The 12,393-nt window shown below is 40.3% G+C and overlaps 1 protein-coding gene across 19 annotated transcripts in view; it reads left to right on the top strand.

The window, feature by feature from the left end:
• The window catches only part of ebf3a (EBF transcription factor 3a), a 93,981-nt gene extending 82,742 nt beyond the window's left edge, over positions 1-11,239 (top strand). For 4 of the 19 annotated variants that reach the window (XM_083556532.1, XM_083556528.1, XM_083556529.1 and 1 more), the window contains exons 12-16: positions 4,235-4,300; positions 5,035-5,200; positions 6,099-6,287; positions 7,109-7,198; positions 9,093-11,239. In XM_083556532.1, coding sequence (XP_083412658.1) covers positions 4,235-4,300; positions 5,035-5,200; positions 6,099-6,287; positions 7,109-7,198; positions 9,093-9,124 — 543 coding nt within the window. In that variant the 3' untranslated portion in view covers positions 9,125-11,239. Of the gene's footprint in view, positions 1-4,234; positions 4,301-5,034; positions 5,201-6,098; positions 6,300-7,000; positions 7,199-9,092 lie in introns of all 19 variants that reach the window. The other 15 variants (XM_083556542.1, XM_083556541.1, XM_083556539.1 and 12 more) reach the window with 4 other exon arrangements.
• Positions 11,240-12,393: the final 1,154 nt, after the last annotated feature.

Below are 12,393 nucleotides of genomic sequence, written 5' to 3'. Positions count from 1 at the left end.
ATTATTTTTCAAAGTCGTACAAATTCCTCTCTGTGCCCGAGACAAGGATCACCGTCTCCAGACTTTAAAGAAAACGGGCAAAAAGAATTCTTTGATTATTCATTCCTATACCTTTATGTATCATCCTCATTTGGCTATAATCAGCTCCCAAACGTGTTAATTTCTCCTCTGAGCCCGATCGCAAAAAGCTAGGACCTTTCCTAATATCGCGTTAAGATATTATTTTGTAGCCGGTTAATGGGCGCTCAGTGAGAGCTGACCGCCGCTAAAGTCCAATAACAGATATCATACAAATATCTATTAAAGCCCAGCATGGGGGCTCGGGTGCTATCATTAAGTCGAGCCTGGCTGCTTTAAGCACAAGCACGACTAGCCTCGCGTCCCACAGACACACACGGAGCTAAGCATCCCCGAGCAGAGCCAGCCCACGCCACATGATGTGTTTCAATTACACTTGGCTCTCTCTCTGCAGAGAGCAATATCTAGACAGGAAATCTTGTTCCAGTAAATGCTTTAAACTATCCATTACCAATAAAACAGAACCAGCCAGGCCGCCTCTCCCTGCCTGTACACCCGACATTTTCTTCCAAACATCATGATGTTATGCCTTTTGCTAAGCTTCAAAAGGCACACTTTATATCTCCATTAGGCTTAGCTTTAAAAAAAAAAAAAAAGGAAAACAAAACAAAATATTGATTTTTTTTTTTTTTTTTTTTTTGCTTTTCGGGAAAATGCTGGTGCTGGGTTTTTTTGCTCTCACTCTGGGAAAATGTAAAGGCCGAAAAAGCATGTGATGCAGGAAAAGTGGGCGTGAAAGCTTTAAAAGGGGAGGAAGGGGGGGGGTCTAATTCAGGTAAACCTTCAACACCAGGGGCCTTCGGCGCAAAACCGATTGCTGAGGAGCGATGGATTCTAGCAGCTCCAATAAACAACATAAATATTTGATTTTGGCTTTTAATGGACCCAAATGTGGAGTTCAGCGGCATGTAAATGAAAGTGCCAAGTGATTTATCATAGTTACGGCAGCCGTCTGCTGGAGGCGGCGAACCCGGCGGGTCACAGCCGGCTCCGCGCAAAGCAGCAATTGACCCTTACACGGACTCGCAATGAGACCATGAGTGTGTGAGGGACGGCACCATTAGGGCCAAGACAGGCTGGAGTAATAAGGAGGAGGGGGTCTTGCAGGAGAAATGTAAACCGTGTCTTAGCATTAAGGTGAACGCGTCACACCCCGGTTTTCTCCGCCACTTCAGTGCAGAGTTGATAATACCAGCCTGATATTGATTTCCACTGTGCCTTTCCCTTTCCACTCTTCCCTCCTGTTGTATGGAATCTACAAAGGCCGTGCTTTGATGGGTAATTGTGCTCGGGACAGAAAACCAATACGGCAAGCTTGGATTGCTTTGGACGTACACTAATAATGCCTCTGCTACATATGTACGCCCGGTAGCGGGAGCGCCACCAAATTGAAGTTTACCTCCCTAATTTTAGATAAGATCAAAATTTGCGAGCTCAATCCCGAGCGAGGGGCGTCGAATGAACATATTTATATACGAAGCTAGGGAGCGAGAATAAAGGCAATATCAGTAGTCAGTCATGTGATGAAGGACGAGATTGCTAAGGGGGCCTTCGCTCTCGCTCTGCTTTAGGCTCTCCGTTTGAAAGCGCTACCCTCCATTATTCTCCATATAGACCAGAGTGAGGAGAGAGAGAGAGAAATTCGAATCTGATTAGGCATTATTCTTTTTTGTTTGTGCTTTGATCAAATGATTTTATCACTATGATCTAGTGTTAACCTGCCTGCTTTGCCTCCTAAATGAATGGCTGCCTCCGCGTCTTTCCATTCCTCTGCCGTGCGTTTCGAGCTGGCGAGCACAAATCTATGCCACTTCCTCCGCAATCTAATATGCAAGAAAATTTATTAGAAATGCATTCATGTCGAGCAATTACCCATGCATTAAAATTCATCTTCTTTCTCTCGGCTTTTTTGAAGTAGCTACATCTATTGGGCCCCGGCGTTCCTCAATGTATTCATAACCTGAGGCTAGAACTAACAGAATAATTGCTTTACACTTTAGAATGACATTAGCACCTCCAGCCAGCTCACCTCGCCCGTCTCCTGCAATGCTGCTGATATACTGTGTACCACTCCAGATATTGGACTGTGATAACAAGAAGAGCCCCGTTTAAATGGTTCACGTCCACGGGCGGAACAGCAAATGCTTGTAATAATAACCGGCCGCATTTGTCATGAAAGCAAGCTTGGGGATCGTTTCTGAGCTTTAATAGTTTCCGTTTAACCTGGAGTCTGCTTCGTCTCGCCGAACGGAGGGAAGAGGAGTCAATTACACTTAGCACGGCGCTCATGAATTTACATCGAAATGCTTCTCAAATACCATTCACCGCTAATAATATTCTCAGCGTGAGGCCGGCCAGGCTGAGAGGAACAAAAACAAACCCGCCCAGTGTCTCCTCCGCCAATAGGGGCCTGCTCTCTCGTCACACTCCAATGTCGGCCACTAAACCCCGCTTCATTAGCGGAGACACCTTGTCGCTAACAACAGATTAAAGTGGAGAGGAGACATGATTTCCTTAAACCTATCTGTACATCTCGAAGGCCTGGGTGCCATATGGACAAGAGGTTCGAGAGAGTCTCGCGCTGGCAGGCTTTCGTCTCTGTGAGAGCGCCGGTCTTAATTGTAGTAATCGTCATGCAAAATTGGGAGCGATGTGTAAGGAGTCTTGTGATATGACGGGCGGAGATGATGAGTAATTATTAGCACTGCAGAAAAACACTTTATCTCTCTTAGAGAGAGCGAGAGAGGGAGAGAGCGAGAGAGATAGAGCCCAATGGAAAAGGGGGAGAAAGAGCACGGAGCCGGTTGATGGGACAGGATTAAGACAGCTGGGCCTTTCATTGATTGTACCTGCCATGTGACAAGTGTAATTCTTTATTTGTATGCAAACTAGATGCATGCAACATGAAGCAGAGACAGCAATTTCTAAGCTAAATGCCCATTTTAAAAGCCACTCATCCGCTCCCTCTCAGGATTAGACAGCGTCTCTATAAAACGTATGGTGCACGCACCAAGAGCCCCGACTTATGCGATTAATCTTGATAAGTACGGATTCAAGATGGCGGTCGTGACTAGGAATGAAGCCAGTCAGCCATGCTAAGAAACAGTGTGTGATTTGGTGAACATGCTAGCAAGGGCAGAGCTGAGGTTAGAACTCACTCTCTCTCTTGCTGTCTTTCTCATTATATTAGGAATGTCCAAAGCAATACTCATTAGAACAGAGTATGAAGTTTATAAGAAGATAAGATGTTAATCAGTTCATGGAACACTGTCATGAGTGTTAGCGAAGAAAAAAACGCAATAGGCTAGACCAAGCGAGACGTGCTGGATCAGGGTGGCTTGTTGGCTTGTTGGCAGGCTGTGTGTAATTTTTGAAGGGAAGCTAAGCAGAAAGTTAATCCGTGTTGTGCTATAAGTAGGGAGGAAGCATGCAGACATGGATAAGATGGGGTTTGTGGGCACCCGGGTCCCCGGGCGCAGCCTCTCAGGCAGTTCGGCACGAGAACTCATTTATGAAGTCCTTTACAACAGTCAGTGAAAGAGGTTAATTGAAAAATTTCCTAATGCCATTATGAAAGAACTAGATTAACCCGAGCTAATTCACTTTATTGTTCTGAAGAAAGAGGAATTGGCATTGAACTCCACTACAAATTTGGGGCATGAATTAAAGGGTGAGATGTTGTCTTTGAGGACTCTGCCAGTTTAATTAAGATATGGAAAATGACTCATTGTTCTTCGGGTGGATTTAGCCGAACCGAACGTCGCTCCTGTATTGCTTTATGTATCGCTGCGAGTATGCGCGTGTGTGTTTGTTTGTTTAATACCCCATAGGCCACAGCATTTAAAACTCAAGTGCTTATTTTTTATTCGTTTAGCTTAGAGGTTACACACCACTTCACTTTGCTTTGGCACGTGACACAGCCAACATGAGAAGGAAATCCTTCTTAAAATGACTGATAATCAAATATTAGTTCAATAGAACACATTTACACATCACTAATGTCATAAATAAACCATACAGTAAACACAGGCTAGCATACATGTATACACAAATATTGCTCTTTGTTTTCTGTAACTCATTATAATGGGTGTGTGTGTGTGTGTGTGTGTGTGTGTGTGTGTGTGTGTGTGTGTGTGTGTGTGTGTTTGCGCTGCAGGAGGTTCTACTAAAGAGAGCAGCTGACCTTGTGGAAGCTCTGTACGGCATGCCCCACAACAACCAGGTAAAATACCCTCTACACCAGTGCATGCTAATGAGTAGCCCCCTCCACCTCCACCTCCTCTCTTTCTCTCTGTCTGTCTCTATCTCTCTCAGCCTCCCTCTCCCTCTGTACAGTGGCTGTAATTAAATCAGTGCCTCTCTCCCCCTGCTATGCCCCTCTTTATACATTTCAAAGCTAGCTGCAGGCCATTGTACTGTAGCAGGGTGTCATTACACCAAGAGTGCACGCTTTTTATTTCTATTTTCACTCGCTATTTATTTGTGCTTGCTGCACATGGAGCAAAAAACAGGAGTTAATCGCTCAAAACACACACACACACACACACACACACACACACACACACACACACACACACACACACACACACACACACACACACACACACACAGACACACACATAGTGAACAGATTTAAATGGGAGAATAACCTTGAACTTGGCCCAAAAGGTGTTTTTTCTCAAACACATTCAGTGCTGTTCAAATGAAGTTCAGAGGTCTAATACATATTCAAAAGCGTGCCATGGCGATTTATTCTTTCTCATTCTTTGACTGCATGCAAACTGTTTAAAAGTTAGAATGAAAAAAAAAAAATAATAATTTTACATTGTTTTTTCTTCTCATTCAACTAAAGGTTTAGAAATGCTTAGATGTGGCAAAAAAATGTGTCAAATCTTTTATTAAAACCAGCTGTGACTTCCTGTATCGCACTCATGGCTCGTTCACTCTGTCGTATAGGAGATCATACTGAAGCGGGCGGCAGACATCGCAGAAGCTCTCTACAGCGTACCACGCAACCACAACCAGATCCCGTCTCTCGCTAACACCGCGTCCCACGGCGGCATGATGGGCGTCAACTCTTTTGGTAGCCAGTTGGCCGTCAATGTCTCTGAGACTTCACAGGGTAAAGATCAATGATGGTTATATGGCTGTGTTGAAAAATACACTGCACAAATATACACCGATCAGGCATAACATTATTGGATTACAAGATTATGAGCAGTGAAGTGAATAACACTGATTATGATACACTTTACATTTTATAAACTTTTTATCCTTAAAGTTGGTGTGTTAGAACCCAGAAAAATAGGCAAGTGTAAGTGTATGGTATCTCTTGTGGGGTGTACCTGTTCTACAGCGGTCAATATAAGGAACAGTGGTAAACCGACGACAGGGTCGTGGGCGGTCAGGGCTCATTCATGCACGTGGGGAGCAAAGGCTGCCCCGTGTGGTAGGCTACTCTATCTGTAATGTTGTTAATGCCCGACAGGTCAGGACTGTTTTGGCAGCAAAAGGGGGACAGACACAATATTAGCCAGGTGGTCATAATGCTATGCCTGATCTGTGTAGACAAAATATTTTGATTATCTCCCAGCGTAGTACTACATTCTCAAAACCAAACTTTGAACAACATGCTAGCATACATTGAGAAAAAAAAAGCTAATTTGGGTGTTCTAGCTTATTTTATGCACCCTGATATTGAAGCAAAGATTAGATTGATGTTTTGGTGGCACATGTGGCTGTTTTTTTACAAGTGTCCACTTGACTTACATTGCTGAAATTCGCTTTCCTTATTAAAGTGCAAAGCAAATACAGCGTACTACCTTCAGCCTTGGATGCAAAAACTAAAGCAAAATACACATACAGATTATTCAGCAAATGCATGTCTATAAAATGCTTTAAGGCTTCCTGAAGCAAAGTTTCACCAAAGTCTTATGGACAGGAGATGCATTCGAAATACGGAATTATCATTTCAGCTATTCTAGTTTCCTCAATAGCGCATTTGATTTTTTTTCCTGCAGTTGGCTACAGCCGTAATACGAGCAGCGTGTCACCTCGCGGCTACGTGCCCAGCAGCACTCCACAGCAGTCCAACTACAACACCGCCAGCAACAGCATGAACGGCTATGGAAACGCTGGCATGCCCAACCTGGGCGTCCCGAGCTCGCCTGGATTCCTCAATGGCTCATCCGCCAACTCACCCTACGGCAGTAAGTATCAAGGTAATTACTCCCTACTCTGCTCTCCCCCACCTTGCTCCCTTTCCTTTTGACACTCCTGTTGTCTGTGTTTGGTTTTCTTTCTTTTTTTTTATTTTGTTTCGATTTTTTTGGGGGAATGTGTGCTACTGGATAAAAGGAGGGGTGACTCTGGAGGCTGAACACCTGAAACAAGCCACATAGTGATACAAACAATTAATTAATACAAAAAACAAAAAACAAACAAACAAAACAAAAAAACGTAAAAACATCACATACATGACATGTTTCAAACACATGAATCAATTGACTAGGCCACTGACACGGAGCAACAAATTCTACTTAAAAAAAAAAACCCTCAATAAAATGTTCCTTTAATCGTCAGAGTCGATAAAGACACCTATTATCCAGCAAGTGGCCGAGGCAGGACATCCCATCTCATTCCATCCCAGTCCCCATTTTCGCTTCCTTTTTTTGCATTCATTTTGTTTGCCAGCAACAGAATATCACGCACACCCCCCCACATCCTCCCCGCTAAAGAATGATCATTTCCTCGTATCCATTCTTCCCTGATTTGTTTTCACCCCCATGATTATTATTTGAAAAAGAGGCGAGGCCTGGCTCTCCCTGACTCTTGTCTGTTAGGAAAAAAACAAAAGAATAAAAAAGAAAAAAAAAGAAAGTGAAACTCTCTCTGAGTGGTGACTATGTTTGCTCTATTGCAGTAGTTCCTTCGAGCCCTACCATGGCAGCCTCTTCGGTCAGCCTCTCTTCAAACTGTAGCAGTACACACGGCATTTTCTCATTCTCACCTGCCAATGTCATCTCTGCAGTGAAACAAAAGAGCGCCTTTGCCCCCGTTGTCAGGCCCCAAGCATCTCCACCTCCTTCTTGCACCAGTGCAAATGGCAATGGACTTCAAGGTGAGAGTCGCCTCCCTCCTTTTATGACGCCGCATTGCTGCCTCACTCTTTCGGCTCTCGTGAAAATGCCCCTTTGGTTGCCGCCATGCTGCTTCTCCAACATGGCTGCCTGTATCAATAATATATATGTGTGTGGTTGGGTGAATGAACTCATGGATGAATGACTAATAGGAATTATGCATGCAGGCATGTAGCATGAATGTGCATGTCTGGCTTTTATGGATCAACTACTTTAACATTAATGATTGAAGGGAGTCAAATGTCTCTCATGAGAATTTGACTCTTAGGGGTTTTTTTGGCACAGTTGAATCGCGTCCTGCGTTGCCCGGATTACCAAGCCGAGGAATTTTTTTACACGAACAAGTCGCAAAAAAAGGTCATAGCCATCCAACTAATGCATTATTCAGTGCCTTCTATGCATTTGATCTAAACCAAACATTGTGTTCACAAATTTCCTGATGCCTTCACTTGACTTCAGCAAACGTCCAAAACAAGAAATTTGTTTGCCATGTAGCACCCACACGAATAGATCCTGAATGAAAGATCACTACATTCGCAGCCTTGACAAAGCACAAACACACACATCAGAGTTCTGGCCATTTCCTATGAATGCTGTTGCGACATAAAAAAACAAAACAAAGTATGTTCCATCGTAGTTATGAAAACAATGGGTCTTCGTGTACCCGGTGCTTACAGGGCGGACGCATTAAGATTTCATAGAGAGGCGCTGAGCTTTGGCTTCCTGTGCCAGCTGAGTATGACATTGTTTTGATGAACGCCGTAATGCGAGGCGGCACTCAGAAGTCGGCGCGATAACAGAACGAAACAGTTGTGAAATCCTCGGCAGGACAGCGTCATTCGGCAAATTAACGACTTCCCGGAGCCTGTTGAGCCCGCTTGTATTTCCTCTCCGTCAAGGCCGAGTCGTTTGCTTTGAAAACATGTTTTAGCCATAGTGTGTGCATCCAAGATTAATAATGTTAGAGCTAATGAACTGGGAAATTAAAGTTCATGCTGCTACATGCATCCACTTATTAATATGTGGTTTGCAGAAATTAATGAGGAATGCCATGGCACTGGGTGCTTAGGCAAACTTAAAATCACTTCAACCATGACTCCACAAAGTAGCTAAAGGATGTTTTTATTTTGAAAGGAGAACGAAGAAAAAAAAAAAAATCCAGGCACTTCACTAGCCACCTAATTGTGGAAATGGGTAGAGTTTATAAAATCTTAGCGTTTTCTTCATTGCAGCTGAGGAAAGCTGCAAACGGATCCTACGATTTCTTTCTTCATCCCCGTTTTCAATTTCGAATAAGAAAGGCAGATGGTACGTTGCGAATGGCAGCGTTGAACAAGGAAGAAAAGATGGGCCGAGTTTTTCAATTTAGGTAAAGCTGAGAGGAACGCCTGTGCTGGCGCGAGAACGAAAAAGGCTCGACTCGGTGACGTTAGCCGAAGTGACCGTGTTGTTTCTCAGCTGTCAGCATGGACGTTCCCTTGGGAGTCTGGCCTCTCTGATGGCCATTAACAAAACGCTAAAAGAAATCTCACACATGTGAGAGCGGGGATACTTTCTCCTCAAAATGTCAGAAAGCACCTCATTTAAAATGTTGAAGGATTTCCTTGGCATGTCTTGTTGCGAAAAGGAAAAAAAAAAAATCCCATTCCTACAAATGCACCTTTTTTCCCCCAATAAACTGTTCAATGTGACAGTCTTTCAAACACAACTTGCACTTTCTTTAAAGTATGAAAAAGTATGTGCCTTACCTCATCAGTCAAAGGGTTCCACCGAATGTGGCGGAAATAATCTGCTTTGTTTATCTTACATGCATTGTTTATAGAGATCTAGAACTAAAATTCTTTCTCTCTCTCTTTTTTCCCCCCCTCTCTGTAGCTATGTCCGGACTGGTGGTCCCTCCCATGTAAATTGCACTTCCACCTCTTGTAAAGCAGCAGCATCTGTGCAGTGAGCCTCGGGGGGGTAGATCACGGAACGTTCTCCTGAAACGATCGGCATCCGTCATGAAGTTATCCAACAACTACGTCTAATTCCGAGAAAGGAAAAAAAAATAAGACTTTGTTTTAAAGATTTTATTCAGACTAATGTAAATTGACATGCAAGAAACTTTGTCATGAACATTTGAAATTTATTGACTGAATTTCTTGTCATATTTTCATGTTTCTCTGTCTTGAAGAAAAAAAAAATTTGCGGAAGGAAAAAAAAAAAAAACGCCTATTTTGTATAAACCTTTCTGGTTCGATCTTGGCTAAATCTTGTTCTGTGTGGGGAGCAACTTTGTGGATATGCCATTTGATGAAAAACACACTGAAATGTCTCTGAATGTTTATTTTTTCGAGTGATGCGCAGCAGTCGCACATTTCTATAATGTGAAGTCATTTTTTTTTTTTTTTCACTATTATTATTATTTTTTTGCTTTTTCTCTTTTGTTTTTCTTCCTTTTGATTTGTGGTGAGAAAAATAGGGGCCAAGCCAATACTGCAGAGCCAACAAACTAGAACTAACATAAACCTAAAACGTATGATTTATAAGAAAAAATAATGTAAAGATTTAATAAGTAAATAGGAGTGAAAGGGGAGGAACAGGCAGAGGAGAGGTTTATCATGCATACTTCATCGAAAAATGAACTTTGTAACTTATTGTAGGTAGAAATTGTAACTTTGATATCGCAAAAAAAAATTCTCTCGCCTTCAAAACGAGCACACTAAGAGACGAAACGCTACTGTCTGTTGGTTTAAAAAAAAAAAAAGAAAAAGAAAGAAAAAAAAAGAAAAAGAAAGGAAAATACTTCCACTGCTAAAAGCTTCCTGTAAAGCAAATGTGATCTGCAATGTTTTTCAACTTTTTGCTAGCACTGTATACTATTGCATTCTTAGGCTACTGTGGAGTCTATGTTTCTTGTACCAGAAAGTTGTCCTTTTACTTCTAGCTCCTTCTTCCCTAATGTGTTTTGTATGTGGTTATACAATTGTAGACTTTTGTGATTTTGCCAAAGTTGTAGCTAAATATTTATACACTTGTCTTGAATTTTTTCCAGATCCACTTAAATATTTAGTACAGAGTTTTATTCCTACTAAAAGCAGCTAGGAGTAAAATAGTCTTATACATTGCAACACTTTCACACAAACACTTGCGATCACTAAAGGGGTTTTTTGTAACATATCAATTATAAATATTGTATTTATCTTCGAAAATTTTTTGTATATTGCTTTCTTTTGCATTCTTTTATTTGAGCTCATATGTAATGTTTATTATAGCCAATATTGTGATGCAACACAGAATGTTAATGCCAAGTCCAGTTGCCACCTTTTTTTTTTTCCGTTTGTTTTTGTATCAATAGATTGCAATGTCTGTATGTTTTATTTCTATTTTGCTACATCATCAAAAAATTCCATTCATTTTTTGAGTTATTTTGAGAAACGGTCAAATCCATTGTTTATTTTTGTATTGATTTTATAAATTATCTGAACGATTCTTTTTTTTTTTTTTTTTTTTTTTTTTTTAACAAAACCTGTTTGTTGTATAGTCAAATAAATTGTTTGTGACACATGGCTGTAATAATATTAGTAGAAAATGTGCATGTTAAGCAGCCCCAGGGGGGGTGGGAGGGGGGGTGATTGTGGTTGTAATTTTAATTTTATTTCATTATGATTATTTTTTTTAAGAATGTAAAAAGTCATTTCTACCTGACACCCATGGCTTTGCCACATTATAGCTCAATCATGTTTACAGGGAACAAAAGAATATATAAATAAAAAGAAACACAAAGAAAGCGGAAAGAATTCGGGAATGGAAACGTACGTACGTCAGTCGCTACTGTTTGTTAAAATGTGACAGATATAAAAAAAATCAAAACTCTGTCCAAGCCTTTAGATTGAATCTCTTGAGAGTAACCTTTCTGCTGTTTGAATACCAACCCATCCACCACGAAGCCAATCGTTACCATTCAAATGATCAATGGTGTAAAAAGCACAAGCCTTTTTTTACTAAAAAAATAAAAAAATGATTCTTGTGATCCCTCATCCTTTTGACTATTTTGTCAGTTTCTTTACTATTATTTTTTTATTCAGGTTTTTTTTTTTTTTTTTTTGGTTATTTGCTGTACTCCCTCAAATAAGACTGATAATCCAAGGGACAAAAAAAAAAAAAAAAAAAAAAAAAGGTTAGATTTTGTATCATATACGTATATGAAGAGCCGAGATTAAGATCTTCTATATTGTACATGTCATTTTGTAATTACGCCATGAAACAGCAGCATAGTAGCTAATCATATTAGTCCACATAATCCCTTCTTCTTCTCTCCCAATGAGTTTGATTTGCCTAGCTGTGCCAAAATCAGCAAACCAATTTTTTTCTTTTTTCTTTTTTGCACTTAACACTTTGTAAATCTCCTGTTGTACTGTTAAGTAGTCTGTTTCAAACCAAAAGGGGATGTTCCCTCTTGGCAATCTGCACACAAGTTTCCTTTAGCAGCAGGAAGCAAGGGCAGCTGTGGAAGGGAATGAGTGATGAATGTGCAATGCATTTGCTTTGTGATAGCTCAACAAAGCTTAGCTAAGTGGAGGAGCTAGGGGAAGTCACCTTGAAAGTAAGAGGAACCCAAGGTTACATGAAGTGTATTTGTGAATATCGTCATTACTGCAACCTGTTTTTTTTTTTCTATTTTTTAATTTTATTTTATTTTTTAGCCTAATTAGATCATGCACTAAGTGTTTTATTGCCATTAGTCTGAAGATTTCAGTAAATTGTAGATTGACTCTGTAAGGGGAAAATACTTATTTTTGTTTCATGTATACATTTTTTTTATGTTTATGTAAACATTTCTACATTTTACTGTACAAAGATGTTCATTTTACACAATATTTAATTAAAGTATTTCTTGTCTGTGACCTCCCTGTAATATTATTATTATTATTATTATTATTATTATTATTATTATTATTATTATTATTATTATTATTATTATTATTCCATAAATGTTCCCCTTTTTTTTTGGTTATAGATATTAGACTCATTTTCAACCAGCCTTAAACCCCTCTAAAAAAACAAAACAAAACAAAAAAAACAGCAAAAAAACTTCACCAAAACAAAATTCACAATACAGCATATATTTCTTTATTTAAAGGGATTAATTTAATATATTTAAACTCTATATGCTTTAGAGAAGCTGAAATAT

This window comes from Silurus aristotelis (assembly GCF_946808225.1).
Source record: "Silurus aristotelis genome assembly, chromosome: 12".
In the NCBI taxonomy this organism is placed as follows: domain Eukaryota; kingdom Metazoa; phylum Chordata; class Actinopteri; order Siluriformes; family Siluridae; genus Silurus; species Silurus aristotelis.
Note: the sequence above shows the minus strand (reverse complement) of the source record. Positions and strands in the feature narration are given on the sequence as shown.